The sequence below is a fragment of the Elephantulus edwardii genome, unplaced genomic scaffold, assembly GCF_000299155.1.
Source record: "Elephantulus edwardii isolate Elephantulus edwardi_28Jun2011 unplaced genomic scaffold, EleEdw1.0 scaffold00143, whole genome shotgun sequence".
Lineage (NCBI taxonomy): Eukaryota > Metazoa > Chordata > Mammalia > Macroscelidea > Macroscelididae > Elephantulus > Elephantulus edwardii.
The window spans coordinates 2796776-2811736 of record NW_006399893.1 but is presented as its reverse complement, the minus strand read 5'-3'; the positions used below and the strand labels follow the sequence as shown (position 1 = coordinate 2811736).

General features: G+C 38.1%; 1 protein-coding gene across 1 annotated transcript in view; it reads right to left on the bottom strand.

Moving 5' to 3' along the window:
• The window catches only part of THSD7B (thrombospondin, type I, domain containing 7B), a 1033118-nt gene that overhangs the window by 223096 nt on the left and 795061 nt on the right, over positions 1–14961 (bottom strand). The window contains exon 15 of the mRNA XM_006894459.1: positions 4959–4964. Within this exon, the coding sequence (XP_006894521.1) occupies positions 4959–4964 (6 nt within the window). The remainder of the gene's footprint in view (positions 1–4958; positions 4965–14961) is intronic.

Sequence of the window (14961 nt, the reverse complement as noted above, 5' to 3'; positions counted from 1 at the left end):
CTGGCTGCTGGTGCCAAGAGTGTTGACTGTGGAGCCAAGCAAACTAAAGCTGCGAACAATCTCAATCTCTTCACCATCCATCTTGATGCTGCCAATTGGTCCAGTGGTGAGAATCTTTGTCTTCTTGACATTGAGCCTCAATCCATATTGGAGGCTACACTCCTTGGTCCTCTGCAGCTAGCGCTTCAGGTTCTCCTCAGTTTCAGCAAGCAGGGAAGCAGTGTTGTGTCATCAGCATAACACAGATTGTTGATAGATCTTCCACCAATCCTGACACCACATTTCTCCTCATAGAGCCCAACCTCCTGGATAATCTGTTCTGCATACAGGTTGAAAAGGTACGGAGACAGGACATATCCCTGGTGTACGCCCTTCCCATTTTGAACAATTCAGTTATATAAAAGGGAAAGAAAGCAAAACAAAACACCTAAAATTTGTACTGTTTTAAGGCACGCATTTTGGGGAGATGAGCTCTGGTGATGCAGTTGTTAGCTAGCTGCGCTGCTCACCCAAGGCTGTGCATCTCCAGCAGTTGGGATCTGCCAAACGCTCCACAGCAAAAGGATGCACGCAATTCTCCTCTTTTCACTTTACAGGCTCAGAAACCCAGTGGAGGGTTGCTGTAAGTTGGAACCCCTGGATACAATGAGCTGGTGGCGGTTTTCTTGTTTGTTTGAAGTTAGTGATCATCTGTTGGAGCAGTAGTATGATTCTAATACATCACCTTTGGAAAAAAATAATTGACCATAAACATATGGGCTTCTTTCTGAAGTCTCAATCCTTTCCAACTGATATTTGTGTCTATCCATATCCTGATCCAATACATTTTGATTATTCTTGTTGTCAAGTGCCGTTGAGTCACAGGTGACTCATAGCGACCCTATGAAGTAGAATCCTCAATGCTTCGGTGTCTTTCATGCTCTCTCCAGGTTCACAGGGTTTCCAGAGGCAAGCTATCATGGAAGTTGATGCCACTCCTCCTTCCTTTTGATTATTAGATCTGTAATTTTTAAACTCAAGAAATGTGAGATCTTATTTTTGTTTCAAGATGCATCAGTCTTGTATTTCCGTATGAATTTTAGATCCAACTTGCCTATTTCAACAAAAAAGGAGTAAACTGCAATTTTGTTGTATAATGTGGCAAACATCTGCTTTAATTTAGGAAAACTGCATTCTTAATAATATAAAATATTCCCATTATGGTCATAGGATATCTTCCTAGTTTTTAGGTCCTCATGAATTTCTTTCAATGATACTTTATAGTTTTCAGAGTACAAATTACTTCTTTTGTTAAATATTTATAAATATTTTGTTACTTTTCCCAATAACATAGTTTTAATTAAACTTTAGAAAAGTTAATTGTTAGCATGTTGTTGTTATATGTAATTGAGTTGCTTATGACTCATAGCGACCCTATGTGCAAGAGCCCTAAACGCCATTCTATCCTGTGCCAACCTTGCCGTCTCAAACACACTCATTCCTACCACTCCACTCACAGAATCAATCCGTCTCATCGAGGGTCTTCCCCTCCTGCGCCGTCCCTCCACTCTCCCAAACATGATGTCCCTCTCCAAGGATGAGTCCCTCCTTGCAACATGCCCAAAGTATGTCAGATGAAGCTTCAGAATCCTTGACTCCAAGGAGCATTCTGGCTTCACCCTCTCCAGGACAAACCTGTTTGTTCTCCTAGCAGTCCATGTATATTCAACACTCTTCTCCAGCACCACAGCTCAAAGGCATCAATTCTCTTTCTATTATCTCTAGTCACCATGCAACTCTCTGATGCATAGCTTGTAATTGCAAAGACTGTAGCCCGGATCAGGTGCACCTTAGTCTCCAGACTGATGTCATTGCTCTTCAGTACTCTTGAGAGGTCCCTCACTGCTGACTTTCCCAATGCAATTCATCTCTTGATTTCCTGGCTGCTGTTACCAAGAGTGTGAACTGTGGAACCAAGTAAACTAAAACTGTTAACTGTCTCAATCTCTTTACCATCCACACTGATGCTGCCAATTGGTCCAGTGGTCAGAATCTTTGTTTTCTTGATGTTGAGCTTCAATCCATACTGAAGACTGCAGTCCTTGACCTTTTGCAGCAAGCACTTCAGGTCCTCCTCAGTTTTAGCAAGCAGGGTTGTGTCATCTGCATACTGCAGGCTATTGATGATTCTTCCACCAACCTTGATGCCACATTCCTCCTTGTACAGCCCAGCATCTCAGATGATCTGTTCTGCATACAGACTGAAAAGTTATGGAGACAGAATATATATCCCTAATTGACCCATTTTTTTATTTTGAACCATCCAGTGTCTCCCTGCTCTGTTCTGACAACTGCCTCTTGGTCCAAGTATAGGTTTCATATTAGCACAATCAGATGTTCTAGGATTCCCATTTTTCTCAGAGTCAGCCATAGCTTGTGATCCACACAGTCAAAAGCATTTGTTTGCATAGTCAATGAAGCACAGATAGACATTCTTCTGGTATTCTCTGCTTTCTGCTAAGATGCATCTAACATTAGCTATAATATCCCTCGTCCTATGACCTCTTCTAAATCCAACCTGCACATCTTACAGTTCTCTGTTGACATATTGTTCCAAACGTTTTTGGATAATTTTCAGCAGAATCTTGCTTGCATGTGATATCAATGATATTGTTTGATAATTTCCACACTCTGTTGAGTCACCTTTCTTTGGAATGGGAACAAATATCGATCTCTTCCATTCAGTTGGCCAGCTGGCTGTCCTGCAAATTTCCTGGCACAACTTAGTGAGGACATCCAGGGGAGCGTCTATTTGTTGAAATAAATCAGTTGGTATGCTCTCAACTCCTGGAGGCTTGTTTTTTGCCAATTCCTTCAGAGCAACTTGAATTTCCTCCTTCATCCCCATAGGCTCTTGCTCATATGTTATTTCATGAAATTCCTCTGTGTCAGCCAATTCCTTCTGATACAGTGACTCTGTGTACTCCTTCCATCATCTCTTGATACTTCCAGGATCATTCAACATTCTACCCAAACTATCTTTAAATATTGCCACCCGTGGCTTGAATTTGTTTTTCAACTCCTTCAGCTTAAGAAATGCTGAGCGAGTTCAATTTCTGACTCCAGCACTCTGCACATTTCATTATAGTATCTTGCTTTGTTGTCCTGAGCTACCTTTTGAAATTTTCTGTTCAGATCTTTGATTTAGATATGCAATTTATTTTTGTATATTACTCCGGTAATTTAAAATTTTGCTGCAATTGTTTATTTGTTCTCACAATATTTTTGTGGTATCTTTAAGATTTTCTTTATATACAATAACATCATCAGCAAGTAGCTACACACTTACCTCTTTTCTAATGTGAATGCTCAGGGTTCAGAACTATTAATAGGGACAATATGAGTCACAGTTGAACTCAATGGCACAGCACATAAGAACACGGATGTAATAAATACTATAAACTGATATGAAAACTTCTAAGATAAAAGATTAGTTAGTCAAAGAGAATACGTCTTATGTTAGAAGGTGATTATCCATCATTTTTAATTTGAAAAAAAAATAAAAAACTAAACTATTTTAAGACAACAAAAATAAAAACTTGGGTTTGGTAAGCGAGAGCAATTGTTTGAGTGCAGGTGCCATGAGTAGAAACTCATTATCCTGACTCAGGGAATAATGTTTCTGTAAAGCTACAGATTTATATTGGCAAATCATTATAAAGATCAAGGACATTGACTCTGAGATGAATGATTAATTCTAACAAATTCAGCCTTTACAAATGCTGCTTACATATGTGTAGAGTAAGCAGTGGGAGAAAGTTCCAAGAACTGACTATCATTATTTTACATACAAGTATGAGTAGGAAAGTCAACTCAAGCATTCGGACAGTATTTGATCACACCAAGAATGTGACGTCATTATATTTTTTGGGTCTTATACTCTCACCAGTCCCTAGAATTAAAACCAACTAGCCATGTTCTTTTTCTTGATAAAGTTCTACACATGACTAAATAAACAAAGACTCCACCAAAACTCAAACTCTTGCCATCTAGCCAGAACCAATTTCTAGGTGACCCTCCAGTGAGTTATCAGACGCTGAAATCACAAGGGCTTTAACTGACCATCTTTTTCCTGCATAATGGATTTAAATAAGCAGAGAGATGCCATCTTTGGGTTAGCAAAGCAACTTCCTTCTAACTACACGACCAGAGTTCCCAGGAAATGTTAAGTCACCTGTGACTGTCAAATTGCTCCTGGCCCCTAAAACATCAAAAACATAATAACTCCAGCCTACCATGTGAGCAACTTCACATAATACAATCAACATTATTCCAAACAAGAATTGAGGAGGACAAAAACATGCAGGTGAATTTACTAAAAACACAGAAGTGAAGATCTTGAAATTTATATAGATGCTGACATCATCTTGAAAAAAGATAAATGCCTTTAGGGGAAAGGAACAAGAAGGGAAAGACAAAAAGAGAAAAAAAGAAAAAAAAACTTTTTTAAAAGAATGCTTTGCTAAGAATTCTGTATCTTGGAATTAATATTTCATTTGAAGCTATGTATGAAATTGTTAATAGCAATCGAGCCTTGCATAACGTCATCTGATAGACCGTGAGAACACAGAACAAATTCAACAGCAGAACCTTTTCAGAACCTGTACTAGCCTGTGAATTCCAAATTCTAAGCATTGTTTTCTTCCTAGCATAAATGGACCCAGGCACAACAAAGTAAGTGGATATAAATCAGTATCCTGCATTTCTGAAACAATCATTTTCCTGAAATAAATGACCCCATTCAGGAGCAACGTATCAGAACACTAGCTTGCCTACAGGAGGCCCTTTTCCTTCATGAGTGAACAAATGTTTTGATAGGCTTTACAAAGAGGAGGCAAAAGCTGGTTTGCGAAGAAAACATCAATGTTTCTTTTCACGAAACAAAAACAATAAAGATCAAAATGGATTGCATCACCAACCTGAGCCTTTGTAGAAGTCCATGTTAGCAGTGCATGCCAAGCGGAAAGGAAAGAAAATTACATATGTATTAGTTAAGCTGCTATTAATAAAGCAAAACTGAAAAAGTAGAAAGCCTTTCCCCTTGTTATTCAGAATCAATGGCTACATTTCTGCCAGAATTTGAATATTCTTCTCCCATGTCTTAAGTAAAAGACCCCCCTCTAAGAGTGAGTATCAAACATAGGATTCTATGGGAATAAAGAACACAGACAGGAACTGAAAGGTTATACAAGTTTCTACCAGCTGTCCTCTGACTATGAGATCTGATTCCCAAGATGAAGGGCTTAAAGAAATGAAATAAATCTCTGAAGCTTATCTCAAACTCCTTCAGAAGTACTATAGTTACAGGTTATCAATCATGGCCAAAAAAGTCTTTTTAAAGTGTAAACACCCAAATAGAAGAGACTGACTGTTAGAGTGTCGATTCTAGGATCTCTATCTTTTCTGTTCCTCTCTCGTCCTACAGCTCTTTCTCATCTTTCCTATAAATTTAATATTTAACTTATTTCTGTGATTATTCAGTTGATTTCTGTCTCTCCCACTCGACAGCATCCTCTCTGAGAGAAAGTCTGGTACAAATTTTTGGTTATTGCTTTGTTCTTAACATTTAACTCAGTGTTAGGATAGAATGAATATTTTAAAAAAGAATCTGTACAAACAGGAATGAATGAATGAAGTCCCACAGCAGTATGTCATGTTGTTGTTGGATGATGCTGTCGAGTTGGAACCAACTCACAGCTGACCCTCTAGAGGGCTTTCAAAGGTAGTAAATCACATGAAAGAAGACTACCTATCCTTAACCCGAGGAGCAACTGGTAGATTCGAACTGCGTGCCTTTGAGATTGCAGCACAACTTCTTACCACTAGGCCACCAGAGCTCCCTATAAATACTTAGATACATCTGGAAAATTTATAAACCAAATTAAAAATTCATTTTCAATTGCAACTCACATTTCACTCTTTTATGTAATATTCATGAAATTTTAATTTGCAGAAGGGTTGCAAAGAAACAAAGCTGGGTAGGTCAATTAAATATCATCCATATTCCTGGCATCTTGGGATTACTAAATACATTTGAGACAAACTCTCCTCATCACAATGTGTAAATAATGGCTGTTTTCAGACAAGGGCTTCATAAATTTAGCAGATGACAAGAGTCAACATTATTGCTTTAAAATTCTTAAGATTAATACTTTAAAATTCTTAAGATTAATACATTTGGCAATTATAAAATAGTTAGAGGTTAATTTAAAAAAGTATCTTTGGCTCCATAGAGAAGTTTAAAGTAACCAATGTTAAGAAATTGTTGACAGCAGACAATTCTCTGATGTCAACAATTTTCTTGAATTTCTTAACATTGGTTACTTTAAACTTCTCTATGGAGCCAAAAATTGTCTGCTTCATGATAACTATAAGATAATTAGATTTTAGGGATCAGTGAATAAAGAAAAAAAATATCCCCTTGACTATTTTATTGCACATTAGTATCACATCTATGGTTAATGGTTTACTTGCTGCCTTAATATTAGCATCATATCTTGTTGATTGTGGCCCATAGCTTGAAATCCATATCAATGAATAGAAAAATATGAGTATGCCTCTTACAGAAATAACATGCTTGGCAAATAAACATGTATTATTAATTTTAAAGGCCAAGACTTCTCTCAGTGAGCAATATTGGGTAATTTCTTTAATACAGATGATTAACTTTCTACAGGCCAATAAATAAAAGCAATCAAGAACATCTCTGTTCCATTCCCCAGACACTTATTGAAGAAGTTTTCCACAGCATTAATAATCATATTGGATATGGAAATATATACTCTGACAAATGAAGTTGTTTTCCTGAAATTATATACAGGCAGGCCCTGAGTGGAGTCTGATTGATTTACATAGAAACTACAGATTATTTAAGAACCACTCCCAGCTCTCAAAGTCTTTCCTCTCCCTCTTTACCCTCTGAAGCCCTGCTGGGAGGGAATGATACATTGCTGTCTGGTTACTCACAGCTCCAGACACTCCCTGACCCCTTGCTCACAGCCACTTCCAGCACCTCTCCTTTTCCTGTTCCACCTCCTGCTCCTTCCCAAGCTTCCCTTCTGCACTGGTTTCAGTTTTCCATTTTGGACTCTCAGGGCAATCTTCTCCAGTGCTCCCAGCAGATTCATCACAGGAGCACGTCCAGTGCCTCTGCCCTCAGGGAAGTTCACTCTGCCCACCCGCTGCCCTTTCCCCTCCTCTTCCTCTCCTAGACTCCATCAGTCTCTCTTACACCTTGTCTTTCTCTGAGTGGCTGCAGCTGCTGTCACTGGACTCACTGTTTCTTGGTGAGCTGAGCCCAACAGAGGGCTGGGGAAGCTGTTGGCCCCACCTACTGCTCTGCCTTCACCTCCATGGCAAATGCCTTGGATCTCCTGGATCTCTGGGCTCCCTATGCAGCAGCTGTTCTGCAGTGCCCTGTGGCTAGCATTCCACTTCCCTCAGCTCTGCCTATCAAAACATTATTGTTATTATTGATTATTATATTAAAGATATTTCAGTGTTGCAATAATGTTGGTCACACATAAAAATGTGCACTGTTTACTATATACAGATTTTCCCTGCTATTCAGGTATTTCTCTGAAACATCTCATGAACTGAAGTGACATACAGCGAAGTAACCATTACTTTACTTGGAAAACCTAATGATCTGTGAAAGTTTACCAAATTGCACACAAAACTGAAAATCTATTAACATATAGTGCTTAGGCAAAGTGGGAGCTCTGCAGTTTGATGCTAAGTGGGTCTCAGGGAAAGAGAATCGCCAGGCCACTCTCCTGGTGGGAGTGCAGGAGGGCTCTGTCAGTACTCACTACAAAATAAACCCGAAAATTTGCTCCGACTTTTGCTTTTCTTCATAAAAGCAAAATTCTCTTCAGATTTCTCTAGGCAAGCAAAAAAGAGGTACTATTTTCAGTTGCTTGTCAAAGTAACAGGCTCTTTGACAAGTTAGTGATACCTGACTAAAATAAGGCAAATATTTGACCAACTGATGTTATAGTTGAACCAAAACAAACTGTTGGAATGCATATATAAATTCAGTTTAAGAATGACTCTTGTTTATAATTTGGGGACACTCTAAATATCTATATATTCTTTTTCCTTTGTTTCTCTTAGCACCATAATGATTTAATTTCTAGTTATAATACTTCTGTGATAGAATTAATTACCTTTTTTTCTCAACCACTTTTACTCCCATATGTGTATTTTTCCGTTAATAAAACTGATTTTGGACTCTTGGCTCTAAGCAGTCATTTAAGAAAGCAAAAGACAGGAAAGAAAAACAGACCAAAGGGACAGCAGAGGAGACTCTGAACATACTCTTAAACACAGACTAAATAAAATGAATGGAAGAAACAGTGCGGGGGGGGGGGGGCGGGGAAGGAGGGGAAGCTGAGCAAGATGATGGTGTGTACAAAATCCTGGAGTTAGAAAACGGAAAAGGAATAACAAGTTTAGCATCTCAAGTTGAACAAACTGAAGTAAAACTTCAAGCTTCAAGTGGCAATATTGAAGGATTCTAAGGGGAAGATACTGAACAACACAAGAAGCATCAGAAGAGAATGGAAGAACAAATAGAAACATTGCACTAAAAACAAATTGCTAAATGTTGAACTATTTCTGGATGTAGCATTTAATCAACAACTGATGTAACTAAATGAAGAAATCCAAGGGGCACTGAAGGCATTGGTAAAAATTGATGTAGGACAACACTTTGGAATACAGTTACCTAGCCAACTGACTGAAAGAGATCATAATTTGTGCCTTTCTCACAGAAAGATGATTCTACAGAATGCAGAAATTGTTAAACAATGTCATTAATATCACAAGAAAGTAAAATACTGTTGAAGCTAATGAATCAGTCACAATTTTACATCCGCAGTTAATTGTCAGTCATTGAAGCCAGATTCAGAAGAGGATGTGGAATGAAGGATATTATTGTGGACATCAGACAGATCTTGTCTGAAAGCAGAGAATACCATAAAGGTGTTTAAAAGCATTTTATCGATTATGCAAAGACATTTGACTATGTGACTATTAACAAATTTTGGATAACATTGTGAAGAATGAGAATTCCAGAATACTTGATTCTGCTCATGAGGAAACTTGTACATAAACTAAGAAACATTTGTTCAAACAGAATAAGGGAACACTGCAGGGCTTAAATTTACCCTACTTATTCAACTGCAGCAAACCATATTCAGAGATGCGTAGCCCTCACCTTGGAGATTATTGTACTGTGACAGCACGGTGGTACAAAAGAAGGGCAGGGGCAATAATTTGTAAAACGATAGTTGTGAAGCAGAAGCTCAGAGGCAAGAACCTTTCCCCAGTACTGCCTCAGGGGAAAAAAATCCTTCCCTGAAGCTGATACAGGGGATTTGGGTTTAAATCCTCTTCATGAGAGAGAGAGAGAGAGAGAGAGACAGGCATCAGCATGAAACCAGGAGCAATGCAAGGCACAAGACAACACAGAAGTTACTAATGGCCTACCATCATATGAAGCGGTGGGGGGGGGGACAAATGGGGTTGCTGGATGAGGTAGGCAGGAGTGCAAGGGATGCTGATGTAGCAGAGAAAGAGAAAGAACAAGACACACATTCCAGAATGGGGGGGACACTTGAGTGTATTGGTTATTTCTGTAAGGGGAAGTGTCTTTCATCTGCACCTTTCAGTAAAATGCTCATCTGTGAGATATTGTTCTAAAGCTAAGCATCCAAATTAAGACATACAAGGACAAAGGATAATCCATACACTTCTGAAATATAACAGGCCTTTGAAAAGTCTATGTACAACAGAGCACACTTAGAGTAGAATGGCAGATATGAGTAGAACAGATATGGCAACTGAGGCTGTGCCCTCAAATTTGGAAACACCAAGAAGGAGGAACAGTTGTAAGCAGAAACTCGGGACTGGAACATGGAATGTGAGAAGCATGAATATAGGAAAACTGGATATCATTAAAAAAGAAATGGAACACATAAATATTGAGATATTAGGTATTGGTGAAATGAGATGGATTGGTATGAGACAATTTTAATCAGATAATCATAATTCACTATGCAGGAGATGAAAAGGTAAGAGAAAAATAAAAGCGGTCACATTCGTAGTTAAAAAGGCCATTTCTAGATCCATTTTGAAATACAACTTTGTGAGTGGTAGGATAATATTCATGCTCTTACTAGGAAGATCTGTTAATAGCATTCAAATCATTCAAATTTATGCACAACCAGAGCCAAAGAGGAGGAAATAGATGATTTCTACCAACTTTTGCAGTTAGAAATTGACCAAACATGCAACCAAGATGCAATGGGTGATTGGAATGCAAAAGTTGGGAACCAGGAAGAAGGATCAGAAGTTTAATAACATGGACTTGGTGACAGAAATGAGGCTGGCAATAAAATGATAGGATTCTGAACCATCAATGATTTATTCATTGCAAATATATTTTCTAAGAAACAAACACAAGGTATACAAATGGATTTCACCTGATGGTATGCATAAGAATCAGGCTGATAACATCTGTGGAAGGAATTTTTGGAGAAACTCATTATCAGCAGTAAAAACTAGGCCAGGTGCTGATTGTGGAACAGACTATCAACTATTCATATACAAGTTCAAATTAAAGCTAAAGGAGGTAAAATTGAATCCACGGGAATTAAAAGTTAAGAAGGAGTTGAACAGAAAATTTCAAAGGGTAGCTTAGGAAAACAAAGCAAAGAATTACAATGAAATGTGAAAGGAACTGGAGTTGGAAGTCAAAAGGGACAAACTTGCTTGGCTTTTTTTAAATTTTATTTTATTAATTTTAGTGAACATTTACAGAGATTTTGGATTTCCATTCAATCATTGTTGCATTTTTCCCCCTGCCCCTGCCCGAGTACAAAAGAACAAACCCAAGCTATGAGTTGCCATAGTTAGGAATTCTACCGGCAGAATAGTGAACGATCCAGTAAGCATTAAAAAAAGATGGAAGGAATTTACAGAGTCACTGTACTGAAATAATTAGTGACACAGAAGAATTTCAAGAAATAAATGATTAAGAAGCAATGGTGATGAATGAGGAAATTCAGGCTGCTCTGAAGGACTTGGAAAAAAATAAATCCCCAGGAATTGAAATACTAATTCACATATTTCAACAAACAAATGCTTCCATGACATGCTCACAAGGTTGTGCCAAGAAACCTAGAGGACAATTACCTGGGCAACTGACTGGAAGAGATCCATATTTATTCCCATTTAAAAAAAAAAAGGTGACCTGATAGAGTGCAGAAGTTATCGAACAGTATCACTAATATCACAAGCAAGCAAAATCTTGCTGAAGATTATCCAAAAACGACTGGAACAGCACACTGATAGAGAACAACCAGAAATGCAAAGTTTTTTTTGGGGGGAAGGAGGTTAGAAGAGGCTGTGGTATTAGAGACATTATTATCAATGTCCAGTGTATCTTGGCAGAAAGAAAAAAGGTCCAGAGTGATGTGTATCTGTGTTTCATTGACTGTTCAAAGGCATCTGATTGTGTGAATCACAACACATTGTGGTTAACCTTGAGGAGAATGGGAATCCGAGAACATTTGATTGTGTTCATGTCAAACCTATAGTCGGACCAGGAAGCAGTCTTCAGAACATAGCACGTAAATACAGCATGGTTGAAAATCAAGTGTGCCAGGGATGCATCTTGCCTCCATACCTTTCAATCTATATGAAGAACAAATCATTTGGGAGGCTGGGCTTTATAAGGAGGAATGTGACATCAGGATTGGAAGAAGACTCATCAACATCCTACATTATGCAGATGACATAATTTTGCTTGTTGAAACTGAAGAGAGCCTGAAGTACTTGCTACAGAAGGTCAACCACTGTATGTAGTCTTCCATGTAGATTGAAGCTCAACATCAAGAAGACAAAAATTCTTACCACTGGCCAATTGGCAGCAACACAACGGATGGAGAAGAGAATGAGGTTATTAACAATTTCAGCTTTCTTGGTTGTTTCCACAATCAACACTCTTGGTACCAGCAGTCAGGAAATCAAAGGACAAAGTTTAGTGGAAGAAATCTGCTATCAGTGACCTCTCTAGAGTACTGAGAACCAACAATGTCAGTCAGACCACAGTCTTCTCAATTACTTGCTATGGATCAGAGAGGTGGACAATGAATAAGGATGACAAAGAAGATTTATTGTTTTTGAGTTGTGGTACTGGAGAAGAATCTTGAACATACTTGAACATGGAATATGAAAAAAAACCAGATACGTCTGTCTTGGAGAGAGTGAAACCAAATTTCACTAGGATTTTGAAGCTCTGTCTCATATACTTTGGGAACATGGCCAGGAGGGATCAGTCCTTGGACAAGGATATCATACTCAGAAAGGTGGAGGGACAGCACAGGAGAGGAAGATCTCAGATAAGATGGATTGATACAGTAACAAGGGCAATGGGGTGTCAGAGTCAGCAAGACTAGATCAAGACAGGGCGACTTTAGAGCTGATGTACACAAGATCACTACGAGTCACAGGCAACTCAATGGCAAACATTCAATCTGTATGGTAAGCAAATAATCAACAAAGTTAAACTATGTTAAAAATAAGAGGACATATAAGAATTGGAGAAAATATATTAACAGTATGCAACTTGTAAAATATGTAAATAATAAAAATTTTTTTATTTGCCAAAATAAATTTTTTTGCCAAAAGTAAAGTAGACTTAGAGTACTTAGTTATGATGATCAAAGACTACAGTATAAAATAAACTTCAGATTAAAGAAAACAAAATCCTCAAAACTGCAACAATAAACAATGTCATGATGAATTGAGAAAAGCAGTTAAAAAATCAGACAACTTGCTGAATAGAGCAAATCTTCCACAAAACAGCTCTTAAAAGTATTAAAAATATGTTGGCATGGCCTCCATTTTCTAAACTACATGCCTCTGGAAACTCAATGAACTGCGAGAAACTGCGATAGTTATAGAAAGGCTTCAGGTCTTCTGTTCAGAGGGTCGCTATGATTCGTGCTCGACTTGACAAAAATCATCAGCAACAACAGCAACAAGGTATTCTTAACCCAATGATGGTATTTTCTGTCAATTCCCTCTCATGTCAAAGTTTGGCAATGAATAAGGAAGATCACAAAAGAATAGAAGCATTTGAATTAATGTGTTGAAGAATATTGACCATTCCACAGTCTGTCATAAAAAGAAACAACTTTGTCTTTCAAGAAGTATTGTCAGGTCACTCCTTAGATATGAAAATAGTGAGATGTCATGCCACTTTCTTTGGTCAAGTTATCTGGAGGGGTTAATCAATCCCTGGACAGGCACATCATTGAGCTGGTTAAAATAAAAGGTTAGGGAAATAGAAGAAGATACTCAATGTTAGGGGATGATAGAGTATCTGCAATAATGGGCAGGGTGTAGAATTAGGGAGTATTTTTTTCCCCAAGTTACTATAGTTGCCTAATGACAAAAAAAGCTATCATTGTTTTTAAGTGTACTTGAGTTGATCTTAATTCATAGTGACCCTATTAACAACAGGTCTGATCTTGCCCTATTCTGCACTATTCCTACAGTTTCCACCATGCATAAACCCATTGTCACAGTCACTGTGTCAATCTTTGAAAGTCTTCTCTTTTGCTGACCCTCACCTTTCCTAGTATTATGGTTTTTTGAAGGACTTTGCCCTCCTGAGAATTCGCCAAAGTATGTGAAACCAAGTTTGACCATGCATACCTCTAAGGAGTACTACAGTTGTACTATCTCTGTGACAGATATTTTATTTTCTTTTGGAAGCTTATATGGAATATTCAATACTCTTCCTCAACCACAATGCAAAAGCATCAATTCTTCTGTCATCCTTTGTCATTGCTCAACTTGCAGATGCATAGGAAGTAATTGAAAAGACCATGACTCAGATGAGGCATACCTTAGTCTTTAAACTGACATCTTTGCTCTTTAGCACTGTGGAGAGGTTCTTGACAACATATATTATCAATGCATTAAATATTTTGATTTCTTGAGTGCTGTACTGCTATCATGGGCATTGATTGTGGATACAAGTAAAATGAAATCATCAAGAACTACAATCTTTCCTCCATTTATTATAATGCTGCCTACTGGTCCAGTAGCAAGATTTTTTTAAAGAAGATTCACCAACAACCTGCATTATGTAGGTGATGCAGAAACTGAAACTAGCAGAAACTGAAGACGACCTAAGGCATATACTGCAGAAAATTGAAAATTACCAGCTTCAGTGGAGATTACATCTCAAAAAAGCTATTATGTCCACCTTAGTGTGTCTAAACACAAACAAAACACAAAACATTCCAAATGTGTCAACTCTACTTCCCCATATTCAGTCACTATTTCTTTCAAAATAACACTTTAATTCTTAATTTCTCTAAATTGAAATTTTTTCCAAATGTGTGCTTCCACAAGCCCCAGAATTCCCGAGACTGTGGGTAGTATTACAAATTTTACTATTTGGACACAAATCCTATCATTTCTACATGATGTCTGAAACTTTACCGAGATGACATTCTATAGCAAATTTGTCAAGCCACCTTAGAGCTTAGAGGAATATACTTTACTACACAATGCACATCAAGGGTTCCCATCACAGAAACTATCTCTGCTGAGCTGAAATAATGCAGCTGTTGGCCATATCTCTGAAATTATCTCTACCACTTGCCCTGTGGCTCATTTGTCTCTTCTTGGTATTCCTCAAATATGACAAGTCTGTGCCTCCTGTTGTTGTTTTTGTTGTTGTTGTTGTTATGTGCTGTCGAGTCGTGTGCGACTCATAGCGACCCTATGTACAATAGCCCAAAACCCTGCTCTATCCTTTGCCTATCGCACTGCCTCTGACACACCCATCCTGATTATCCCAGTCACTGAATCAATCCACCTCATAGAGGGTCTTCCTCT